The following is a 25,300-nucleotide window of genomic DNA, read 5'->3' as shown; positions in this document are numbered from 1 at the left end:
TGATCACCTCATTGTGATTATCAGGGATGTTAAGCTTGTTCTTGTATAGTTCTTCTGTGTAATTTTGCCACCTCTTCTTAATCTCTTCTGCCTCTGTTATGTCCCTCCATTTTGGTCCTTTATCGTGCCCATTTTTGCATGAAACGTTCCCTTCATCTCTCCAATTTTCTTGAAGAGATCTCTGGTCCTCCCTATTCTATTGTTTTCTTCTATTTCTTTGCACTGTTCATTTAAGAAGGTATTCTTATCTCTTCTAGCTATTCTTTGGAATTCTGCATTCAATTGGGTGTATCTTTTTCTCCCTTGCCTTTCACTTCCCTCCTTTCCTCAACTATTTGCAAAGCTTCCTCAGACAGCCATTTTGCTTTCTTGCATTTCTTTTTCTTTGGGATGGTTTTGGTTGCTACCTGTTGTACAATGTTGTGAACCTCTGTCCATAGTTCTTAAGGCACTCTGTCTATCAGATCTAATTCCTTAAATCTATTTGTCACCTCTACTGTATATTTGTCAGGGATATGATTTAGTTCATGCCTGAGTGGCCTAGTGCTTTTCCCTACTTTCTTCAGTTTAAGCCTAAATTTTGCAATGAGAAGCTCATGGTCTGAGCCACAGTCAGCTCCTGGTCTTGTTTTTACTGACTGTATAGAGCTTCTCCATCTTTGGCTGCAGAGCACATAGTCAATCTGATTTCTGTGTTGACCATCTGGTGATGTCCATGTATAGAGCAGTCTCTTGGATTGTTGCAAAAGTGTTTGCTATGACCATCGTATTCTCTTGAAAAAAATCTATCAGCCTGTGCCCTGCTTCATTTTGTACTCCAAGGCCAAACTTGCCTGTTATTCCAGTTATCTTTTGGCTTCCTAGTTTAGCATTCCAATCCCCCATGATGATAAGGACATCATTTTTGGTGTTAGTTCTATAAGGTGCTGTAGGGCTTCATAGAACTGGTCAATTTCATCCTCTTCAGCACCGGTGGTTGGGGCTTAGACTTGGACTACTGTGATATTGAATGGTTTGCCTTGGATTGGAACTGAGATCATTCTGTCATTTTGGGGATTGTATCCCAGTATTGCTTTTCCTACTCTTTTATTGACTATGAAGGCTAGTCAATTTCTTCTGAGAGATTCTTGCCCGCAGTAGTATACCTGATGGTCATCTGAATTAAATTCACCCATTCCTGTCCATTTTAGTTCACTGATTCCTAAGATGTCAATGTTCAGTCTTGTCATCTGTTTGACCACATCCAGCTTGCCTTGATTCATGGATCTTACATTCCAGGTTCCTATGGAGAAAAAAATCTTTACAGCATCGGACTTTCCTTTCACCATGATACATCCACAGCTGAGCGTCCTTTCGGCTTTGGCCCAGTCGCTTCATTCTTTCTGGCGCTACTAGTACTAGCCCTCTGCTCTTCCACAGTAGCATATTGGATGCTTTCCGACCTGAGGGGCTCATCTTCTAGCATATCTTTTTGCCTTTGGGTACTGTCCATGGGGTTTTCATGGGTTGCCATTTCCTTCTCCAGTGGATCACGGTCAGAACTCTCTTCTATGACCTGTCCATCTTGGGTGGCCCTGCACGGCATAACTCATAGCTTCACTGAATTACGCAAGCCCCTTCGTCACAACAAGGCAGTAATCCATGAAGGGGAAATGGCTGTAGTTTTTCATAATAGCATACACAAGTAGAAGTGGAGATAAAGGAAATTGTTCTTTTTAAGGCTGAAGTTCTAAATGCAAACTATGTGATGACTTGTATTATAATGGAATATAGCGATGCATAAAATTAATTTGTAATGCTGCAGTCCTAAGCGTGTTTATTTAACAAATTCCATCATGGGGGGAAAAACTGAATTGCTTTGAAATAAAGGTAAGATACTTACTGTCGATGATATTATAAGGCTGTAATTATAAATGCATTTAACTGGATTGAAACTTACCAATAGTTTTTTTTTCAAAGGACTCATGTGATGTGAACAGTTTCGTAATAAGTAGAAATCAGCAAATAACAGATTTCCCATCAGTGAAGATCCATTTTAGAAGTTTCACTTCCTAATTTCAAATTTTTATATGTAAAACTGGTGAGGACATCGGAGGGGGAAAAAACACCACCAGCCTATTCTCAGAACATTTTATCTGATATTTATTTTAATTTTATCTGAGAAAATACAGGTCTCTTCGACATAACCACCAGATTTGCCTTAACAATACTGTAATGATCGTCTTCATGCTATTGTTAAGAGGCTAAGCAACTGCCCCTACTTTCACACCCTACCAGCATTAGCACCAGGCAATGTAAGCAGCAGCAGACCATTGGAATCGAGTGGCTAATACATTTAAATAAATAACTCATGTCCCGTGGCATCCTTAAAATGTTATATTCCCTCCTCGGCTCCTTTTGCAAGGAGAGAAGGGGCAATAGAAGCAACCAAGCCATTCTCAGGATTTATGGCAAAGCTGCTGCTCAGTTTGGTAGAAAAGGATTAGGGGAGAGAAGATCTATGGCAGGGGTCTTCAAACTTGGCCCTTTTATGACTTGTGGACTTCAACTCCCAGAATTCCTCAGCCAGCAAAGCTGGCTGAGGAATTCTGGGAGTTGAAGTCCACAAGTCATAAAAGGGCCAAGTTTGAAGACCCCTGATCTATGGTCTTGGCTTCTAAAGTCTGGAAGTATGTATCATGGAAGAGACTGCTCTCCCCAGTAAAAAGTCACCCCATCTCCTATCTCTGAGGAAACAGCAGGAAATGCGATGCAGCGTTTCCTCTAGCACAGGACCCAAGTCTATCTATGAAGTTGTGGAATTACTTGACTCAAGTTTTCCCCAAGACAACTGAAAACCCACAATGCAGGAAAGTGCGAGAGTTAACTCTAATCCCAGGGCGCTACGAGGCGCACACGCGCGACCGTCTCCGGGGGGGGGGTGGAGGGTGGAGACCGAGCGCCCGGTCTCAGGAGCTCTGAGAAAGCGCGCCACGGCTCCCTCTCTCAACCCAGCTAGTCCTTCAGGACAGCGCGTGCGTTCTGGTCAGGGCGGAACGCTTCGTTCCCGCTGAGCGGAGGCCTCGCGAGATCGTTTGATGAGGGGCGTAGCGGAAGCTGTTCTGCGGCTCTCCTGCTGAGGGGTAAGAAGCGCCCGAGGGGGAGAGGGAAGCGATGGGGGGGAGGGGGTGCACTCGGAGCTCAGCCCCGGTTTACGGTGAACTGACTGGGGCAGCGCGTCTGGTGCAATCGAGCGGGTGTCTCTCGGGAGCCCTGGTTGTCGTGGGCTCTGCTTCTGGCTCGCCAAAGCGAGCGGGTGGCCCCAAGCCTGTCAAAGGGGCTCGGGCACTGATTTCCGACAGTGTTGTGCCACTTTGCGCGCGCCGGAACTTTCCCTTTCGCAGTTTCGATCTTGCTTGCAGAGAACTGCAAGTTTTTTTTGAAGCGGGAGGGGGGGGGGCTCCTTCTCGGCTCCGCCCTGGTATTGCTAACTTTTCGAAACCTTCCTCTCTTGTTTGCAGATCTTACGCTGGCTTTGGGGGAGTTTTGTTTTTTGTTTGTTTTTTTTTGCTTTTCTCGGGGTTATACTGTTTGGCCTCGAAAACAAGGTAGCTTTTATATTCGTGCGAAGTTCGGCCGGTAAGGAAAACTAGTTTTCCTGAACATTATTAGTTTGCATGCTAGTTCGTGCCGATTGTGTGATATAGCAAGTTAACACATTAAAAAGTGGGAACGAGCTTATTTCGGCCGTTGATAGCCCAAGGTGGAATTTGAAAATATGGAGTTTTGTCATCTGATTCTAATCAGACCATCAACTGCATAATTTTCCAATTTTATCTTCCAATTTTAACCTGAAAACAACCTAAAAGGGAAAAATGGATGCTACACTGAGTCTTCAGTAAAAATAGTGTGTGGGTAAAAGGAATATAAGTACATTTTGAATCTTACATCAAGAGTCAGCTGAATTTGGGAGTTTCTCATATATGTATATATAGTTTTGCTGTTTTAATAAATTCTAGGCATGTGACTAGAGATACACACCACAGTATGCAATGAGCGTTTATTGGGATAAAAGTTGTACTGTATTGATAGCTGTTTAGGCAGCTGAACTATTTTAAAATACTGTTCTAGATTTCAAATTGATTTCCATCTAATATTGTAATTACCATTTTTGTCTGCTCTGGAAGTAATTATTTCTGTGAACAGAAATACAGCTGATACCACTTCACAATGGCAGTAGTCTTTATGTAATATTTAAGTTTATGTGCCAGTATGAGAATGAATATTTGCATATCCAATAGATATCTCAAGTGTTTTTTCTCATCAGTTCTAATTAAAAGGAGGAAGTGGCTAACGTCCCCTTGCAGTGTCACCATTAAATAGTTCTGAATACTTTCTGCAAGTGTTACAGAAGTGTGCTTTCAGGTTCTCACATCACGTTAAATAGGAGATGCCACAAAATGGGACTCACTCATCACCCACTCAGAGCATTACAGGTTTTTGTATGTGTTCTTACCAATATTTTTGCTGTCCAGTTGGTAGAGGTACAATACTTTAAGACAAATTTAAGTTATAGAAATAATATTTTAGGAAAACAGATTTAACACATTGAAAAATTGAGGAGATTAAAGCAAAAGAAAATTCTAAAAAGGAAAAAAAATTGAACAATTTTCTTCCCCACGATCCCAAATCAGGTAACCAAGATGTGAGCCAAAACCAGTTCCATCCCTCTGGATCTTGGGAGATGTGAGAGGCTAGAGTCAATGACAGCGAACCTTTTAGAGTGCCCAAACTGCAACCCAAAACCCACTTATGTATCACCGGGTGCTGGGTGGGTGTGGCTACAGTGGTCATGGCAGACTGGGTGGGCGTGACCACCTCAATGTTGCTGCTGGGGAGGGATGCCTGTGGGGGCCAGGCAGGGATGGGGGAGATTCAGGGGGTCTCTGGTGGATGGGGCAGTGGGCAGGAGGCTCCTCCTGCAGGGTGAGGCAAGGCAAGGCAGGGGCTGGTTGCAGAGAAAGGGAGGCTCCAGTGAGGAGGAGGGGGAGGAAGAGGGTTTAAGCAAGCTTTGCAACTGGAGTGGGATTCTACCCCCCAAAGCAAACGTGCTTCCTGGGTAACCTCAAAACAGACAGAAGACACCAAAACCTGCTGCAACCACCCAGCAGATGGGAGGGGAATAAAAACCAAACACCCACCACCACCACCACCACCAATCCTCAACAGAAATGCTCAGCCTTGGACAGGGAGAAGAGCACGGGGCAGGCGGGTGTCTTGCTCAGCTGATGGCTTGGGGGGGGAGGGGGCAGCTACACCCTCTCCCAAACACTGCCTTCTCACGAAAGCAGGATGAAAATTCCAAAAAAGACAAGGAAAAAAAGTTAAAACAGAAGAGTGTCTCCGATGGTTTTCTTCCCCACTTCCTTCTAGCTGCAGTTTAAATATGTAAAGACACAAAAAACTTGCCTTTCTCTGTTTTAATTCAGAAGGCAGGAATGGGAGGATTGGGAGGGGAGTTGTTTGTTTCAAAGGAAGGGAAAGAGAGGGGCTGGGGGAGTGCGGCAGGCAAAGGGTAAGGTTGCAAGGCTTGTGGCTATGCAGGGCGGCGTTGGGGGCACATTCACTTTAAAAGAGCAAAAGGAGGCAAAAAGTAAAAATCCCCCACTCACTCCACCTCCCAAAAACGCAATAACAGAGCTTTCACTGATACAAACAACTTTTTATTGAAACGTAAAAGTTTGCATTTGGCATGCTTTTGAAGAATTAATGTGATTTTTGCTGTTGTATGCATGCTGATAATTTATCTAACCTTGGCTCATATTTTGTAAGTTTGAGAGCAACACATGCAGCATTCAGGTCATCTGTTAGTCTGCTTCTGATGTCACATTTGATAGAATTCAAAGCTGAAAACAGCTGCTCACAAATGTAAGATGATCCAAACAAAGTAAGGAGAGCAATCCCAAGTGCTTTCATTGACTTAAAATTATTTGGCAGAGAATTCCATGCTTTAAGGATTTCATTTTCAGAACTAACTCTGCTGTCCTTTGTCATTCCTTCTATCTTCTCAAGTGTTTCACGCAGGTCATGGAATTTATTTTTCCAGATAGAGTTTTCTTGAAATTCCAATAGCTCCATTTCCAGATTTCCTAAATCTAACCAGTGTAAGCAGGAAAGATCAAGTTCTTCAAATTTAACTTTATCTGGAGAAGTAAGAAAAGACAGGGTTGTCTCCATCTTACGGAACTGTAAAAATCTGTTATTAAAATTCACCTTTGCAGCTGCTACAATGCTGGAAAATTCCTTGTAGATTTCCTGATGGCTTGTAGGATTGTCTGAAAATGTTGTAAAATTTTCTAAATGCATTTTTAGATTTGGAAAATATTTCAGCTGCCCACTTTCAAGGTCTCTTTCAAAAACCTGTAGTTTTCTCTCAAATGTTTTGATATCACAAAACATCCTTTCTGCTGTTTTCCCTACACGTTGTAATTGTTTGTTCATTACATTGAAGTGTAGTGTAAAATCTGTAAAAAACATGAGGTTGGTAAGCCGGGCCATATCAGTGAGCTGTGGATATTCTTCCCCTTTTTCGTTCATAAACAGCCTAATTTCATCCAAGCAGGCTACAAATCTTTCCAGGACTCGTCCTCTGCTCAGCCACCGGACATTACTATACATAAATAAACAATTATACTGTGCCTGAACCTCCTCAAGAAGTGCTTGAAACTGTTGACAGTTCAGAGCACAAGCCATGATGAAATTCACTATTTTTGTGACATCTTTGAGGACATCGTCAAATTTTTTGTTGCTTTCCCTGGCACAAAGAGCTTCTTAATGTATAATACAATGGAACTGAATGACTTGATGTTTTGTTTCTTTAACAAACAACTGTATGAAACCAGATGTTGCCTCCACCATAGAAGGTGCTCCATCAGTAGTAACTGAAACCACTTTTTCTGGTCTTATGTCTTGTGACAAAAAGGCTTCCTTCACAGCATTGTAGATATCTACTCCTTGTGTTCTTTCAGGCAAAGACACCAGTTTCACCAGCTCTTCTCTCATGATGTCACCAACAGCATAACGCAAAATTACTCCTAGCCTTGCATGATTATTTATATCTCTGCTTTCGTCCAAGCACATGGAGTAACAGACTGCCTTTTGTAAGTCAGTGGTGAGCTGCTGACTAACATCACTTGCCATGCGCTGGATTCGATCTTTAACAGTATTTCTGCTAAGTGGCATCTCAGAGATGCGTTGAATAATTTTATCCTTGTTTGGGAAATCATGAAAAAGAGAATCACTCCCAGACAACATGGCTGTTCTGATAATATCCCCATCAGAGAGGGGCTTACCATGTTTTGCTATGCACAGTGAAATTTTAAAACTGGCAGCTGTCAGATGATTTGTTCTGGAAAGATAGTTGGAAAAACTAAGATGCGGGGAATGATAGTTCCTTAATTTCCCTTCAAGAAACTCTTTTCTTTCAGTATCACCAAGTTGGGCAACACTTTTGTGGTTGGTGTCAAAGTGCTGTGTGACACTTGATGTGCAACACACAACACTTTCGTTGCATAGAACGCATAATGCTTTCCCACTGCGTTCAATCACTCCAAATGACTCTGTCCAGGCCTCTTGGAATGATCTTTTGCTATCTGTTTTTGCTTTCTTTGCTGTATTCATTTTTGGTGTACAAGACTTGGAGTCTACAAAAACACAAAATTAAAAGAAAATGAAGCAACCAATACAAATTTATCCCTAAGTAAAGAAAAAGATCTTCAACAAACATGGAAAGGTAGACACTTTACCTGATTTACTTTTTATAGTTGCAGTATCATTTACGAACATACGGAAAAACCTTTTGATTCAGCAAAATACATTGATTATGAAAGATATTGGGCAAAGGAAAAAGACTAAAGTGGAAACCAAGAAAATAGATGATGGAACTTACCAGAGAGAATATTTAAAAAAGAAACATTTGAACATGGTTAAAGAAATAAAAAGGATTTGGAATATATATGTCATTCTAAGAGGGATGAATATCCTAAATAATATAATATGCTTTTCCCCCTTTTTTATTTTCTTTCTTGATATGAATAATATAAAGTTGAAATGACTTTGATAAAGGAAATGTGTTAGATATTTAAATATGATTGAATTTAAGAAAATTATAATGGATTAAAAATGTTTTGAATAAGAGTTAAAGGATTAGATGATTAAAATGTATTAATTGGAATATTTAAGGATTAAACATTTTAATTATGGTTAATTAAATCTTAGAAATCTTAGAAACAAATATATATTAGCTTAGGGGGGATATATATTTTAGTATGTTATTTTTTATGTTTCTTTACTCTTGCTCTTTCTTTTTTTCAGTTCTGCCTCTTGTGTGCTTTAAGAATTTGGCAAAAGTGTCCCAAACTTTAAATCTCTGGTAGAAACAGCAGCACAGGAGGTATTTTGAGTCCCATCCTCCCACCATGAAGCCCCATCATTAAACCAGATTACCTTGTCTGAGGTTGGAGAAGCTAAAGGGGGCATGAGGTTTTGAATAGTCCAAACCCAAAGCAAAAATCCATGCTATGTGCTTTGTTCAAGAATGGAGGCAAAAAACAGATCAGGCTTGGATAAATTCTCTAGCCTGTAAATTCTCCCATCTGATGTCAGAATGGGCCAGAGGGGGCTAGTAAAGGAGTTTATTGGTTTATTTAGAATATCTTCCTTTTCTAAGTTGCAGATAACCTTTGTGATCCTTGTTTCAGCAGCCTTTGGTTTGGGGTATTGTTTCTGGGGGGTTACCAGGGGCCTGGTCATCTTTACCTGTGCACTACCACATGTCCCACACTGTCCACAATGGGCTCAGCCCTGGAACCAAAGCCTCCATGTCAGAGGTCTGTGAAGCAGATGGGGCTGCAATGGAGATTTGCTTACTCAAAGAAAAGTGTTTAATAAAACAAGTCTCCGCTCCAGGATTTAACACAGCTTACTTAGGATCATTGTGGGTTAAAACAGAAACGTAATTCCTCATCTCTTTAGGGTCTTTCAAATGTTTTCCCCCGATACTGCCTGGCATGTGTTTATCAAGCACAGCAGTGTGGCAGCCGATCCCCAATAATAATTGGGTGCCAGACATTATGTCCTGCACCATGGTTTGGAACCTTTGTGAGACACTGAAGCGGTCAGCAGAATTGGGGGAATCAGGATTTCTCTGGTAGGTGTACCATTTGGTGCAGTCTTCAGGATAGGTTAATATGACCCGCTCAATTTCTTGGTCAGATAAATTGTACTGGAGGCTCAGTGGATGTAGCCTCCAGGTCCATTTTAGGGGATCAGGGCTCAAGGCCCCCAGATCTGTAACAATCTGTTTCAATCTGATAGAGGAGTATGAGTAACTACTTGTTCCCACTCTTCTCATTGCTGCTTTTGGGCATTTCTGCACCTTGTTTGTGCTCTGGTTTCCACTACTGCTATTGTAGCCTGAGGAATTTTATTGCTTAATTCCTCAAAGGGCTCCTTCCCATCAGAGAAAGAGTCTGGGATTTCATTGGGATCTTAGCCTGTTAAGCAGGCAATTTGGTAAGATTGCTTTCTTATTTGTCTGCGCAGCTCCCCAACCTTATTACATTCTGTCAGAATCCATTTATATCACATTTCATAATTGTATAGGTAGAACAACGTGCTATTTCTGGGGATTCTGCCATCTCTCCGAGGGGGGGGAGAGGATGGTTACTGAAGCGATTTTCAAACAACAGGGGATGTTTTACTGGGGAAGGGAGGGGGGACAGACAGGTCTGGATTGTATCTTCATTTACAACTGAAAAGGAAAGCAATAACCATAAAACCAAGGAGAGTTCCCTTTCCCATGGAAGGACCTGACACCTAGCAACTGACGACAGCCTGACCAAATGGATGAGGGGAGGGGCTGGAATGGGAATGGTTTATATAGGATTGAAATGTAACTTTTCTCAGATTCCGTCTTCGATTCCATCCTAGTAAACATTTTCCTTTTGGACTAAACTTGCATCCAAGAGTTCTTATTTCCTAAGATGTGGATTGAGGTGGGTCCTGACACATTCTCCACAAGCTGGGTGCTTTTTTCTAGTGGAGATCTGCACAAGGTCCTTTAAAGCTTCATTTTTTAATACTTGCACAGCATGCTTTTGTTGCCATTCTTCTTCCCTTCTAAACTCCCCTTCAGTTGAGCTATGGTCTCTCTTACAAAACATGTAAGCCTACAAAACATGGATATTTTTGAGTTGCACACAGAAGTGTGCTCTCAGGTTCAGCTTATGGTCACTCACCCACAGACTCACAGGCCTGGAAAATTGCCACACTTAATCCCAAATCAACTGAAATACATAGAGACCCAGTGACTTTAAAATAGCAAACTTTTACTGATATATTTTTGGTCTTGCGCGCGCGCACACACACATATACTTACGCAGTGTCCACTAGTAGGCTGCCAAGCAATGGCCAGAAGCCACAGAAACCACCAAGTCTGGCATCCAAAAGACTGGGCAGGCTTCAGGATCTCTCTTTATCCCCCAGAGGAGGGGCTTCCCATGCAGGCCCAACTCCTTTGTTGGTGAGACTTAGGGAGGGGCTAGCCATGTGCTCAGACCCAACTTTTGTCCTTTTGTTCCCTTAATGACTTGGTTCCTTTCCCTGAGGGAGCTTTTCCTGGCTTTTGTCCACTCTGATTACATGACTTTGCCATTTTTAGGTATAGTGGCTTTGGCCTAGTCTCACACAAGTACATTAAAACTTAGTTCTTGTTATGTATTGTACAAAAGCATTATGACTATTTCTACAGTGTAAGGGTACTTTAAGGTGTGTATATGTGTCAAAGGTATACCAACGCCAACCTCTTTGCATATTTTGGCAACTGTTAGCAAAGTATAGGATAATATTTAGTTCTTTACACATTTTAGGTAAAGGATGTTACAAGTTTCTAAGGAAGAAAAAAATTGTCATAAAGCTCTCTTCTCTAATAATGCTTTTTACTTTATTCAGAACTTTTTCTGTGTTAGGATTATTTGGATTTTTTAATTACTATTTTTTTAAAAAAACTACCTGTATTATAAAAAACTAGATTCTATAGCACTCTGTTTAACATAACCATCCACATGACATGTAAATGTAGAATATTAATGTCCTGAAAGAGAGGAAGAAAAAAAATGGCTATTTATAAGCCTTGACTAGTGGAACAAGGAGGAAGTGAACTATTGTTTTTACTGCTAAAGATTTTGCAGACTGAGATTAATCTGGTTCCATGGAAAAAGATGATTAGCTTTACTGTCTTCTTCCTAACTCAGGCCTGTTCTCCCTGCAGTATTTTGTATAATATGGTGGATGGTACAGGAAGTTTAAGAATGCAAAGTATTTGCTTAATAATGTCTTTTTCAGTTGAATAAGAGGGTGATAATAGTTTACTACATAAGGTCGTTTCTTGTTTTGGTCATTGTTAAAATTAGTTAAAATATGGGCCTCTTGAGTGTAAAGTGAGTGTACTGCAATAGTCTTCAACCAGTTTGCTGCTTAACCAGCTTTCAATAGGTAAGAATTGTAGCTGCCAAAAGTGCAATAGATCTTCTGACACTACCCTAGTTTGTGAGAGACATAAAGAGAAGGCTATTCACCCACCTTCTCACCACTTAGGTCTTGTACACACATTAGTACAAAAATTAAGTAGATTGCCAGTAGGGAAACGAATTGTCCTCTCTTGCTGTAGCCCATTGTAATGCTGTTCTAAGCATGCAAAAGGAAAAGCCCAATTTATTTGGCCAACATAGAAATTACTAGAATAGCAGCAAAAAGCATGGAGCTTCATTCTCCAATAGTACATAGTGTTTTTATACTAGGTAATTAATTCTTTTAGCCTGTGTTTCAGTGTTTCTAGAAACATTTACTGTTTATTTGCTTTTCTGATCTATACATTACTGTTTATTCAGGAGCTATATATATTGTATAGCTCTCTTTTCTCCCACAGTATCAACCCTGTGAGGTAGATTGGGCTAAGAGAAACACTGCCCAAAGTTATCCAGTGAACCTCTATGGTTAAGGGTAGATTTTAAGATGTGATGAAAAATCTCTTTGAGTGAAGAAGGGTAATCTGTGAAGATTGTCAAAGCTTGAAACGGTGATATATTTAGAAGATATATTTTTAGGTTTACTGTGTATGAATCAACTCATAATCCTCTAATGCTCAGTGCTAAATAATAAATGCACTGAAAATTACATCATCAAAGGAAAGCATTATGGTTAAATGACTGTTGTTTAATCATGATATACACATATATACAAGAGAAATGGTTTAATTGAAAAAATTATTTGGGGATGAAGAATAATTGCTATACAGTATTTATAAATAATGTATATTTATAAATCTCTTCCAATTTGTAGTCATCAGCATCATTTTGTAGGTAAATGTATTTCGATTTATTTACATTGTACAAATAATTTACAAATAACTCAAGGCAGCGAACATATCCAACACATCATCCTATTTGCCGGACAACAACCACCTGTGAGGAGTTGGGCTGAAAGAGAATGACTGGCCCCAAGTCACCCAGCTGGCTTTCATGGCTAAGGTGGGACTTGAACACACAGTCTCCTGCTTTCTAGCCTGGTTCTTAACCACTACTAGACCAAACTGGCTCCCATAGTTTGCATGTAATCTATAGGGTATAAACTACCAAACTGGTATCCTAAACCTTGCTGACAAAGTACTCCTACATCATTCATCGTAGTCCAGGTCATCTGGATGACTGAGAATTTCCGCAGACATTACCAAACAGATAATTTACTAGTCTTATGCATGATTAAAGAAGCTTCAGTTAGCAATATCTAAAGCCTTTCTAGATCAGACAGGAGAAGGAGAGCTTTCTACTCCTATAATCGCCAGTCAGAATCCCACAGTAATTAACTAGCTAGTCATGCTAGTAACTTCTAATTTGTGAATAAAATTTGTATTTCTAGGAATTTTAAGCTTGTCAGTGGAAATTATAGTCAGAGCTAGTAGACTTTATAGCAATGTCCTGAATAAATTGGTCAATTTTTTAAAAAAAGTTTTCTAAGCTGTTATCATTACATACTGTGATATCAGACTCTTTAAACCAGGGGTGTCAAATTCACAATGTCTCGTGGCGTGATGTATCTCGACTTTTTTGCCATTGCTGGCAATGGTGTGGGTGCGGTTTCGCTATGATGCATCCAGCCCATGGGCCGGCAGTTTGACACCCCTGCTTTAAAATGTTAAAAAACACTTGGTTTTGTCTGCCCTTAATTCCCCACTTTATTGGATAAGTGTGAATTCTGATATTATGAAATAGGAAGAAAAAAATATTTCTGTTTTCTCCATCTTTATGGTCCTGTATTTTTTTCTCTTCCCCCCCCCAAAACCCTTTTTGAATCCATTCTTAATTATGTACCATGGGAGGTATCCTTTTTACATGCACATCTGGCTACTTTCCATATATGTCACTAATAACAGAGATAATAAGTTCAAAATCACTTCCTTCTGCATTATTTATTTCACCTATTAAGTCACATTGGATTTACCAAAATTGCAGTTTGGAAACTGAGTAATATGCAAGCAGAGGAAATTGTACGCATTTCCTTTACAGATCATTTTGTAATATGCATTCCTGCAATGACTTAAACAAAAGATTTGCTCTTCAGAATTTCATATTCACTGTCTATATACTCTGTATCCAAACAAATTCAGGGACAGGGTGAAAAGTGTCATCCTAAATCATGTCAGCAATTTCCTGATAAGTCTAGCTCTCTTTACTATTGTTTCTGTTTAATATGTTATGCCTCATTTATGCTTGTAAAGTGAAGTGATATATTGTAAAATATCTGCCCAAATTAAGACTAGAAGATTTGTAAATTGTTTTGCTCAATAAACATTCTTGCTTTCATTCTTATTACATTGTTCTCTTAAGCTTGTTATATGTCTGCTTGCTGTTGTTTTTAGTGTAATGCTAAAATCTCTCAATAGTTTGATTCTTGCAGGCCCACTCAAGACAAAATAGTCAAGCTGTTTTTTAATTAAAGCATTTGGCTCAGGTAGATAATGAACTGTCTTGGTATTGGATTACTATTTGCAGAACAAAAATCAAGTTTAGATTTGTAGACCTGGTTTTCAAGCATTATACTATTGTAATTAATGTATTAATGCCAGCAGGCACCAGTAGAAAGCGAGAAAAAGAATTATCACCAGTTTCCTCAAAGTTTTTAGAATATCAGAAAAAGAGGAGGGTTCTGCCTTGATAGAGAGGAAAAAAATCATAACTTTCTCCCAAGTTTTCTGTTATACAAGTAGGAAGAAAGAAAAAGAGCTGTATCTAAGTTGACATAGGGATTTTGATTGGATTCTCACATTACACTATACAATAAAATATTTTGGCTTAGCTTGATGAGTAAATCCATTCACCAGAAGCAGGATGATAGAATGGATATTTTGTAAAAAACACAATAAAGTATATTGGGGGTGGACCTAAGAATGATGTCTGTGACTTGAGTTTCTTTCCACCTTTATTTACAATTTGTGGCTGTGACTTGTTCTAAGTTAGTTTCTCAGACTCCACTCTACTTTGCTGTTTTTAATCAGGTAAGAAATAGGAGGAAAGTAGCAGGAAAACTTAGGAGCTTTACAAATTGCATGAAACTATAATGTCTCTTGGTTTGTTGAAACTGGAATTCCAGCTACTGTGATTTATGAACCATAGCTTGTATTTTACTATTTGTGATTGGAGTTTGTTCAACAAATTATAGTTTAATACCATGGCTTTTCATTTTAGAAGAACGATTTCCAGTTAAAATGTCTGTTGGCATGATTTGTAGTGGTAAAGAATAGTGTTGGAATTGTACAGTTTTTCCCCAGTTCTGGTTTGGAAAAATACTGTATAGCTGTTCACAATTTATATCCAATTTGTATCATATTTATAATTAAACACATTTTTATTATAGGCTTGTATTCCAGATTATGTGTATTTTTTATATAATGACTGTTTATTCATTCTACCAACCTACGGAACTTGCTGATAAATATGACTAAGACCATAGATTTATCATATTCATGTATGTGCCAGACTTTATGTATTTTAAAATATAAGCAATTTGGCACAGGAATGAAAATCCTCTTTTAGATATATATTTGAATGTTATAATTCCATGTCTATAGACAGATTGCAGTTTCCTTTGATGACTTTGCTTGTAATTAAAGCTAAAATGTTTAATGAATTCATTACCATAGTATATGTAAATATATAAGCTAAATTTGTCTTATTTGAATCAAAGAAAGAGGACACCCAGGTACTAGTTATTGTGTCAGCACTCAGTACTTTTAGACTAGGGGTCTTCAAACATGGCCCTTCTATGACTTGTGGACTTCAACTTCCTTAGCACACTGGCTGAGGAATACTGGGAGTTGAAGTCCACAAGTCATAAAAGGGCCAAGTTTGAAAACCCCTGTTTTAGATCAATCATTCTTTCTCACCCTTGCCTACCTCACAGAGTGGTCATTGTGGGAAAAATAAGCAGGAGCACTAGGTATGTTTGGTTAAGTTTCTGAATAAAAGACGAGTTATAAATAAAAGTTATAAAATAAATAAATATTGAAGGGAAAATGGGAGGTACGTTGAATAGATCAGTCCTGAGACAGAGTTGGGATGAACTCATGCTACCTCATGAAAATCATTTAAATATGAAATTATTTCCAAAGTTGGACAGTAGAACAAACATTCAGATGTATGTTTTACATATATATAAAACAGCAGAAGCATGGATGAGAGTCACTAGCAAGACACTGATCTGTGGCTTTACCTGTAGGTATGTTTATGGAGGGAACAGCAGAGGATTTTATTGGCTTCAAATTTATTGAATAGTATTGCTATTAATGTAAAAAATAAAGCCTTTCCTGAAATACTGTGGAGTCAATTATGCGTCCTTTAAAATATACCGTTTGTTTGAGGGGGGTGTAAAGGGGATGTAAAACTTTATACAGTAATGAATGGGTTAGTTTGTAAGCTGCCATAATATAGTTATGGCTCATGTTTATCATATTTGAATATTCTGTTTTTTCGTCCTATGCAATAAATTCATGTTTTTTTTGTTTGAACATCAGATTTCAAACAGAACTAAAGGCTGTCTGGTAAATTATTAAAAGTAACTAGCAATTCAACCCATACTTCTATTTTCAAAATATTCTCTTTTATATAGTATGGACCTTTTTAAAGTTCTGGCACAACTATTTTTTTTTCTCAAAGGACACTATATGCAAGATCAGTTGCAACTCTGGGAGGTTGGAAACAATATTTTCTCTGACCAGTGGAGAAATGGTATAGACTAGCTTGGCTGGCTCAGGAATTCTGGGAGTTGAAGTCCATGAGTCATAAAAGAGCCGAGGTTGCCTACCCCTGGACTAGAGAGGCTGATAGCACAGGGGGAAACTTTTATTTTGTCTGATTTGGAAGAAAGCTTTTTTTTCCCTGAAAACTTGTCAAGATATGTTTGCCATGTGAAAACTGACCATCATCCTGTTTCACTTGAAAATAAATGGATTCAACTTACCTCCCCCCCCACACACACACATCCCCCAACCCTGAATTTAGACCTTTCATTCAGGACCGTACCCTTGGCCTTTAACTAGAGAAGGGAACGGCATGTTTAATTACTGGGGGGGGGGAGGAGTAAGACCATCGGAGGTATTTTATGTTTAATTAATTTTGTACAGCTAGGGCCGATTTTGGTGGTGACTTGGAATCTCTTCAGAACAGGAGAACACGTACAAGTTTTGCTTTTGGGTCGGATGACTTCAGCGTTTCCCCTTTGTGTGTGTGTTTGTGTGTGTGTATGTGTATACATTTATCTCTTCAAGAGAACTCCCGGTTTCTGCCTTCAAGGGAGGGAGTTGATTTTGCTGCCCGCTTCCAGCTCTAAGAAGCGCCCCTTCAGCAGAGAAGCCCGGCTTTATGTGTCGGCTTCGCTTTGGAGGGCGGGCAGCACCAGCTGCTCTAGAGCGAGGAGGAGGGGCGTGAGCAGGCCGATTCCTTTCCCTCTCCTGTTCGGTGGCTGGAGTGGGGGAGTCTGCGTCCGTCCTCTTGGGCGGGCTGCTATTGGCCGTAGTAAATGCCACTCGACGCTTCCTGCCTGCGCCGGGAGCTGAAAGAGAGGTTGCAGAAAGAGGAAGCGGTAAAGCTGAGCCGAGTCGAGAGGAGGGAGAGGTGCAGGGCGCGGTCCCTGTCATTGATCCGGGCTACTTCCCTCAATGTTCCCTCTCTTCCTTCCCTCTTAGGGCGGATTGGCCCTCGCTGTTTCCCTTGTCTATGCGAAAGACCGAGCCGGAGGTCGGGCAGAAAAGGGCGGCGCGGACGAGAGGCAAAGCTAAACCGGGCGTTCCCGGAGAAGGCTTTCAGGGAGAGAGCGCCTTTTCCTCTTCGTTGCCAGCCGAGAGCGACCCCAGCATGGAAGCTGTCGCCAAATACGATTTCAAAGCCACCGCAGACGATGAGCTCAGTTTCAAACGGGGAGATATTCTTAAGGTAGGTGGTGCACAAAGAGGCCAAGATTGCCCTCTTCAGGCTTTCTCCGAAATGATTGTCTTTAGAAACTCCGTCATATCGTTCCTACAGACCTTGTATCGCTCGCTCCCCGCCTCCCACACGGTGAATTTGTCTTTGTTCATTTGGTGTGCAAATTGCCTTTTGGTACTTTTACTGTTCGTGTAAAAAGGTTGGGTGGTAGAGCTACACTGATGTTTTATTGCAGCTTGCTATGTGATGCTGGAGGCTTGGGTAGTTGTCAGTTATTTCCTTCCCATTTTAAATGTCTGTTTCCTCCTCACTTTGGTAGTGTCAAAGCTGCCACTAAGCGAGAAAGAGTTCTTGCCAGTCAGTGACTGCTAAAAACGGCAATTTTACTTTGTACGTATCAGTTCTGCTTGGAAATATTCTTCTGCTACCTTGTGTTATATTCTTCTGACAACATACGTTTTAAACTGTGGTTTCGTATTTGTATATACATCCATCAACCGAAGGTAACATTAATGCAGCTTGGAAAGAAAGCTTTGTGTGTGGACTTCAACTCCCAGAATTCTCGGCAAGGGTTATTATAGTTAAGGATTCTGAGAATTGAAGACCACATAGTTGAAGTTGCCAAAGCTGGGAAACACTGCCACAGTTCATGAAAAGTAATAGTGTAATGTACTACTGCTCCTTTTACTATAGTATTCCCCATAAACGCATTGCAGCTTTCCTTATATTTTCCTTATATATTTCCTTAGAATTACTGAGGAAAGAAGGGATCTTGGGAGATATTTATAAAAAATGCTACTGTTTTGTTTCCTCTCAGAGAAAATCAGAATTAGCTTATAAGTTCAGTTAATAATAGAAGTAAAGGAATACATTACTTGATGTATAAATTTCACGTTCAATTTGAAATCTTTATTTTGTTAGGCTTTTAATAAAGCAGCATGATAGTTGTTGAGCATCAAGGTAAATTTAGAATATAGTACATTTAACCTCTTCTGCACTATATTTCATAGTTTTTATAAGTATGTAGCGTCTGGGAACAGTTTGTAGTTAACAAAATACAACTATATAATTATGCAGCAGGACAATAAAGTAGTTTTAATTTTAAAATATATCACGATTCTGGATAAAGGCTATGAGGTAATAAAAATAAACAGATATAAAAAGTTAAATCAGGCCTGCTTAAGCTCTAGGGTGGGATATTTATAATGTCAAACTATAAATGTCTTTGGTCCTTCTTTGTACTAAGAAAAGATAAAATTCAGATGCTATATTTGGGGAACAAAAGAAAAGGCTGGAGGGCTTAAATCACATTAGTCTTATTTTTCTTGGGTTCATGTTAGATTGAATTGTATATATTAATGTTAATAGTTTAGGCACTAATATTTGAAACTTCCTTATTTTTTTCCCCACCAATGACATTTATTAATATCTGATCCTGACATTAAGACTCAATGGTTTTCAATGTTAATAATGTGGTACATCTAATTCAGGTGAAGTGGGGAAGGGAAACTAATATTCATAGATTCCTTCCAATATGGTTAACATTTAGTAAGGGGATCAAGTCACACGGAAAAACCCTCCATTGTACCTGAAAGAATGGTATTCCTTTCAAGTTCCTATTTAAAATTATCCTTGCCTGCAATGTTGGATATAGCAGGACAGTTGTTGAATCATTTTTAAAGAACATGCATTGAAGCCTTACTTCATCTCATTGCATTGCTTCCTTGGTTTCATCCAACATTCGAAACCAAAAATAGGTGTATATGGTTTATAAAACTGGTATTGAAAATAATTAATTCTACTGAATTAATTCAATTTTAGATTCTAGTTTAGCCCTGATCTAATCTCACAATGTATCTTGAGGATGGATTCAATTTAAAAGCAACTTGGTCTTATTATCCAATTTATAGTCAGATAACTGAATTAGCAAAGTTCTATATTCATCAGTACTTCAAAAGAGAAATATGTATTAGGTTTTGATATGTTTCTGTATCAGAATTGGAAAATATAACATTTGTTCATCAATACTAAGTGGAAGCACAATTGAAACCTAGATATTTTTATCTGACATGCAATCATGTTTTTTCTTCTTTCATCAATTCTTGAGAAAGAAAAGGTTCTGAAATAAATATGGATGAATGGATTGAGGTGAAAATAAAATCGTGAAATCTTGTCTGAATTGATTCCAAAGTTAGTTGTACTTATACCCTATTGGAATTAATATCTGGGAATTTAATAACCTTGGCTGGGTCCAACACATTTATCATTATGCTTCACAGTCCTTATTATGTAATTAATTATAAATTAATGAAGCTTTTTGTTTCAAATTCAGGTCAGGATTTAGTTGTACTTTTTCCCCAAGCGATTGTCTTTTTGCTTTTTTCTATTAACTAATGAAAATATAAATTGTAGGAATTATAAAGAGAAGGCCATAGAAGTTAACAATTTGTTTGGATTTGCAATCTTGCTAAATTATCCTTCCATTTCTTATATGGCCACACTGAAGAATATTGATGAATATATACAGGTAATCTTCATCTTACAACAGTTCATTTAGTGACTGAAATTACAACAGCACTGAAAAAAGTGGCTTAAGACCATTTCTCACACTTATGACAGTTGCAGCATCCCTATAGTCACATGATTTACATTTGGATGCTTGACTACTGGTTCATATTTATGATGGTCACATCATCCCAGAGTCATGTGATCAGCTTTTGCAAACTTCTGGCAAGCAAAGTCAATGGGGAAGCCAGATTCACTTAACAACCAGGTTACTAATTTAACAACTGCAGTGCTTCACTTAACAAATGTGGCAAGGAAAGTCATAAAATGGGACAAAATTCACTTAACAAATTTCTCAGTTAACAACATAAATTCTGGGCTCAATTGTGGTTGTAAGTCAAGGACTACCTTTATTAACTATATTACATTTTAATTATAATGTACCATTCTCAGTATGTCTTCAAAATGGTACTTTCAAAAGGAATAGGTTTGTATTGCACAACACTTGAATGATTAGAAATGTCCTTCTATAATCTTGGGGAAGAAAACAAAATGCATGTTCTTGGACAAATTTTCAGTAAATCCTCTTTAAAAATGTTACCGTATTTTCCGGCGTATAAGTCGACTTTTTAACCCATGAAAATCTTCTCAAAAGTTGGGGGGTCGTCTTATATGCCCAGTCGTCTTATACGCCGGAAAATACGGTATTTGTAAGTATTGTCACTGCAGGAAACGCATATATTCAGTTCTTGGCTATAACTTGAACTGCAACTTTTACCTACTTGTTCAGTAGTAAACTTGTGGTTATGTTCCAAAAGCAAGTAAACATTTGATTCAAAACTCTGTAAATTTGTTCAGCTCTGTGTTTGTATATGTGAGACTATAGCAGGATAAGTTTTGCTTCTCACTTTGAAAATAGGGAAATTTGCCAATTCTCAATCAACTGTCACAATATACTGCCATCTGGCAAGGAAAACAGATTTTTTTTTCATTTGCCTTACAAAATGTTAGAGACTATTTTTTGTACTGTTTAGATGGTATATTTTATACTTCTCCCAAGCAACATTAAAGTAGGCATGTTTACATAATTTGTTGTATTTATAAACAACGTCTGCCAACTAGGCAAATAGGTCAATACATAATAAAATCAAGAAAATAATTATACAGCGTAATTTGAGAACAGCCTTAAAATGAGAGAGTAACAAAAGTCATATATTAAAAGCCAGAGAGTAGGAACTCGGAACAAAACATCCTGTGTTTGTCTTATGTGGGAACTCGAAACTAGTAATTGTTCCTGTTTTTGTCCTAAGGCTACAAAATATATAACCAGCATGTTAAATTGAACAAAGGAACCGATGATCAATATTGTAAGAATAATGAAATGTACTTTTGATTTAAAAGAAGGTGGGCTGCAACATTTTGTCTCATCTAAAGGCTCAATTATGTTCTGGATCATTTTCAAGGCCCTGAAATGTACGGAATGTGGGTTGTGGATCACAGCCTCTGTAGGATTGCATTTAATCCCCAACTTGTCTGCCTTTAGAAGAGAAGGCAAGATACATATCAGATGGATATGCTCCTAGTTCCTTCCTTTAAATATTGCCACCTTATGGGAGCTAGAAAGCATGGGTTTCCCATGGTATCCCCTGCCCTATAGAACATCATTGCTTCTGAAGTTGGGCAGCCTCCTAGCCTTCAAAAAAGCAGTGAAGGCTTGGCTTTTCCCCTAAGCTCTGAGATAGGAGGAGGTGACTATGTGTTGGAAACGTAACTCGGTGCTAGGTTTTTTTATTTTTAATGTTTACGGTTTTAGTAGTTTTAATATGTTTTTATGTTTTCATTACTGATATTTTAATTCTTGATTGATAGCTGCCCAGAGTTTGATATAAAATGGGCAGCTATATAAATGTTTCAAATAATAAATGTACCGTATATACTTGAGTATAAGCCGAATTTTTCAGCCCACTTTTTGGGCTGAAAAATTCCACTTCGGCTTATACTCCAGTCAACAAAAAAACTTACCGAGGACTTGTGCGCGGCCGAGGCTTTGGTGCTTCCGGGATCGCCCGCACCTCTCCCAAGCCACCGCCGTCCGAGACCTGCCGAAGTTTGGGGAGGTTTGGGGAGGTGCGCGCGCACCTCCCCAAACTCCGCGCCTTGCCTGCCTGCTTCTTTCCGCAGTGGAAAGAAGCAGGCAGGCAGGGCGCGGAGGAACGGAGACTTGCCGACGTTTGGGGAGGTTTGGGCGCCTCCCCAAACCTCGGCAGGTCTCCGTTCCTCCGCGCAGACCTGCCGACGTTTGGGGAGGTTTGGGCGCCTCCCCAAACCTCCCCAAACCTCGGCAGGTCTCCGTTCCTCCTGCCGACCTTTGGGGAGGTTTGGGCGCCTCCCCAAACCTCCCCAAACCTCGGCAGGTCTCCGTTCCTCCTGCCGACCTTTGGGGAGGTTTGGGCGCCTCCCCAAACCTCCCCAAACCTCGGCAGGTCTCCGTTCCTCCTGCCGACCTTTGGGGAGGTTTGGGCGCCTCCCCAAACCTCGGCAGGTCTCCGTTCCTCCGCGCAGACCTGCCGACGTTTGGGGAGGTTTGGGCGCCTCCCCAAACCTCCCCAAACCTCGGCAGGTCTCCGTTCCTGTTTGGGGAGGTTTGGGCGCCTCCCCAAACCTCCCCAAACCTCGGCAGGTCTCCGTTCTTCCTGCCGACCTTTGGGGAGGTTTGGGCGCCTCCCCAAACCTCCCCAAACCTCGGCAGGTCTCCGTTCCTGTTTGGGGAGGTTTGGGCGCCTCCCCAAACCTCGGCAGGTCTCCGTTCCTCCGCGCAGACCTGCCGACGTTTGGGGAGGTTTGGGCGCCTCCCCAAACCTCCCCAAACCTCGGCAGGTCTCCGTTCCTCCTGCCGACCTTTGGGGAGGTTTGGGCGCCTCCCCAAACCTCCCCAAACCTCGGCAGGTCTCCGTTCCTCCGCGCAGACCTGCCGACGTTTGGGGAGGTTTGGGCGCCTCCCCAAACCTCCCCAAACCTCGGCAGGTCTCCGTTCCTCCGCGCAGACCTGCCGACGTTTGGGGAGGTTTGGGCGCCTCCCCAAACCTCCCCAAACCTCGGCAGGTCTCCGTTCCTGTTTGGGGAGGTTTGGGCGCCTCCCCAAACCTCCCCAAACCTCGGCAGGTCTCCGTTCTTCCTGCCGACCTTTGGGGAGGTTTGGGCGCCTCCCCAAACCTCCCCAAACCTCGGCAGGTCTCCGTTCCTGTTTGGGGAGGTTTGGGCGCCTCCCCAAACCTCCCCAAACCTCGGCAGGTCTCCGTTCCTCCGTGCAGACCTGCCGACGTTTGGGGAGGTTTGGGCGCCTCCCCAAACCTCCCCAAACCTCGGCAGGTCTCCGTTCCTGTTTGGGGAGGTTTGGGCGCCTCCCCAAACCTCCCCAAACCTCGGCAGGTCTCCGTTCCTCCGCGCAGACCTGCCGACCTTTGGGGAGGTTTGGGCGCCTCCCCAAACCTCCCCAAACCTCGGCAGGTCTCCGTTCTTCCTGCCGACCTTTGGGGAGGTTTGGGCGCCTCCCCAAACCTCCCCAAACGTCGGCAGGTCTGCGCGGAGGAACGGAGACCTGCCGAGGTTTGGGGAGGTTTGGGGAGGCGCCCAAACCTCCCCAAACAGGAACGGAGACCTGCCGAGGTTTGGGGAGGTTTGGGGAGGCGCCCAAACCTCCCCAAAGGTCGGCAGGAGGAACGGAGACCTGCCGAGGTTTGGGGAGGCGCCCAAACCTCCCCAAAGGTCGGCAGGAGGAACGGAGACCTGCCGAGGTTTGGGGAGGCGCCCAAACCTCCCCAAAGGTCGGCAGGAGGAACGGAGACCTGCCGAGGTTTGGGGAGGTTTGGGGAGGCGCCCAAACCTCCCCAAAGGTCGGCAGGAGGAACGGAGACCTGCCGAGGTTTGGGGAGGCGCCCAAACCTCCCCAAAGGTCGGCAGGTCTGCGCGGAGGAACGGAGACCTGCAGAGGTTTGGGGAGGCGCCCAAACCTCCCCAAAGGTCGGCAGGAGGAACGGAGACCTGCCGAGGTTTGGGGAGGCGCCCAAACCTCCCCAAAGGTTGGCAGGAGGAACGGAGACCTGCCGAGGTTTGGGGAGGCGCCCAAACCTCCCCAAAGGTCGGCAGGAGGAACGGAGACCTGCCGAGGTTTGGGGAGGTTTGGGGAGGCGCCCAAACCTCCCCAAAGGTCGGCAGGAGGAACGGAGACCTGCCGAGGTTTGGGGAGGTTTGGGGAGGCGCCCAAACCTCCCCAAAGGTCGGCAGGAGGAACGGAGACCTGCCGACGAGCCGCGGCCACACAGGGTATTCCTGTGTATTCAGGCTTGCAAAATGGCGGATCGAGCCTCTGCTGGCGGCAGAGGCTTGCAGAACGGCGGATCGGCTTATACTCGAGTCAATAACTTTTTCCAGTTTTTGGGGGTGAAATTGGGGGTCTCGGCTTATACTCGAGTCGGCTTATACTCAAGTATATACGGTATTTTTGCAAGGTTCTTAATGTTAATATTTTAACTTTATAATGTTTCATTCTGTGGATCTGTAGACGTTAACCTCTCTTCAGTATTCTTTTGAGTAGAAAGCAGGATGTCAATTAAATTAAAAATAATTGTAAAATTTTGATATGTTAATATTATGCATAAAGAGTTCTGAGTTCCTAAGAAATGGTGAAACCTCCAAATTAGATATAAAACATGTTCATGACGATTGTTAGCACTTGTATCTGCAGATATAATGTTCAGTGCAGGAATTGAAAATTAGAAATATACTGCTTTAGTACTTGCAGATGACTACGGTACATCCATTCTAAAATGTGAAGTTCATTTCCTGTGCATCTTGGATATTGTTGTATTTTAGAGATGAAAATAGTAGAATGCACATTCAGGTGTTCATTGGGTTAATTTTTAACCATGTTGTCTGATTATTTTGTAACTTGAATTATTTTGTAACTTTCATGATGCATTTAGACTTCTTTAATACTTTAGCTTCTGTGGGCTGCCAACTGAGAAGGCCAATAGGGTACCCGGTATTATTCCTTAAAATCTAATGTGCTTCTGGCAAATAAATTCTTAACTCTGTTGGGATCTCTGCCAGCTGGCAACTGTTCAGATATAAAGTGCATCAGTGCTGCTTATGATTTGGCACATAGTGGAGAAAGGATAGATGTCCATATTTACCCTGGTTGATAATGAAATGAAGTCCATCCTTTATACATAATATACAGTAGCATTGTTGTTGTTGTTGTTGTTAGCTACGAAGTTGTGTCC

The 25,300-nt window shown here is 41.1% G+C and overlaps 1 protein-coding gene across 1 annotated transcript in view; it reads left to right on the top strand.

Moving 5' to 3' along the window:
- Window positions 1-17,109: 17,109 nt before the first annotated feature.
- Window positions 17,110-25,300, top strand: part of GRB2 (growth factor receptor bound protein 2) — a gene marked incomplete at its 5' end in the record, with an annotated part of 65,921 nt that continues 57,730 nt past the window's right edge. The window contains 6 exon segments of the mRNA XM_081319628.1: window positions 17,110-17,156; window positions 17,158-17,172; window positions 17,276-17,289; window positions 17,292-17,360; window positions 17,363-17,383; window positions 17,386-17,522. Coding sequence (XP_081175754.1) covers window positions 17,110-17,156; window positions 17,158-17,172; window positions 17,276-17,289; window positions 17,292-17,360; window positions 17,363-17,383; window positions 17,386-17,522 — 303 coding nt within the window.

Source organism: Vipera berus (assembly GCF_964194415.1).
Source record: "Vipera berus genome assembly, chromosome: 2".
Classification (NCBI taxonomy): domain Eukaryota; kingdom Metazoa; phylum Chordata; class Lepidosauria; order Squamata; family Viperidae; genus Vipera; species Vipera berus.
This window is presented reverse-complemented; position numbering and strand designations above follow the sequence as displayed.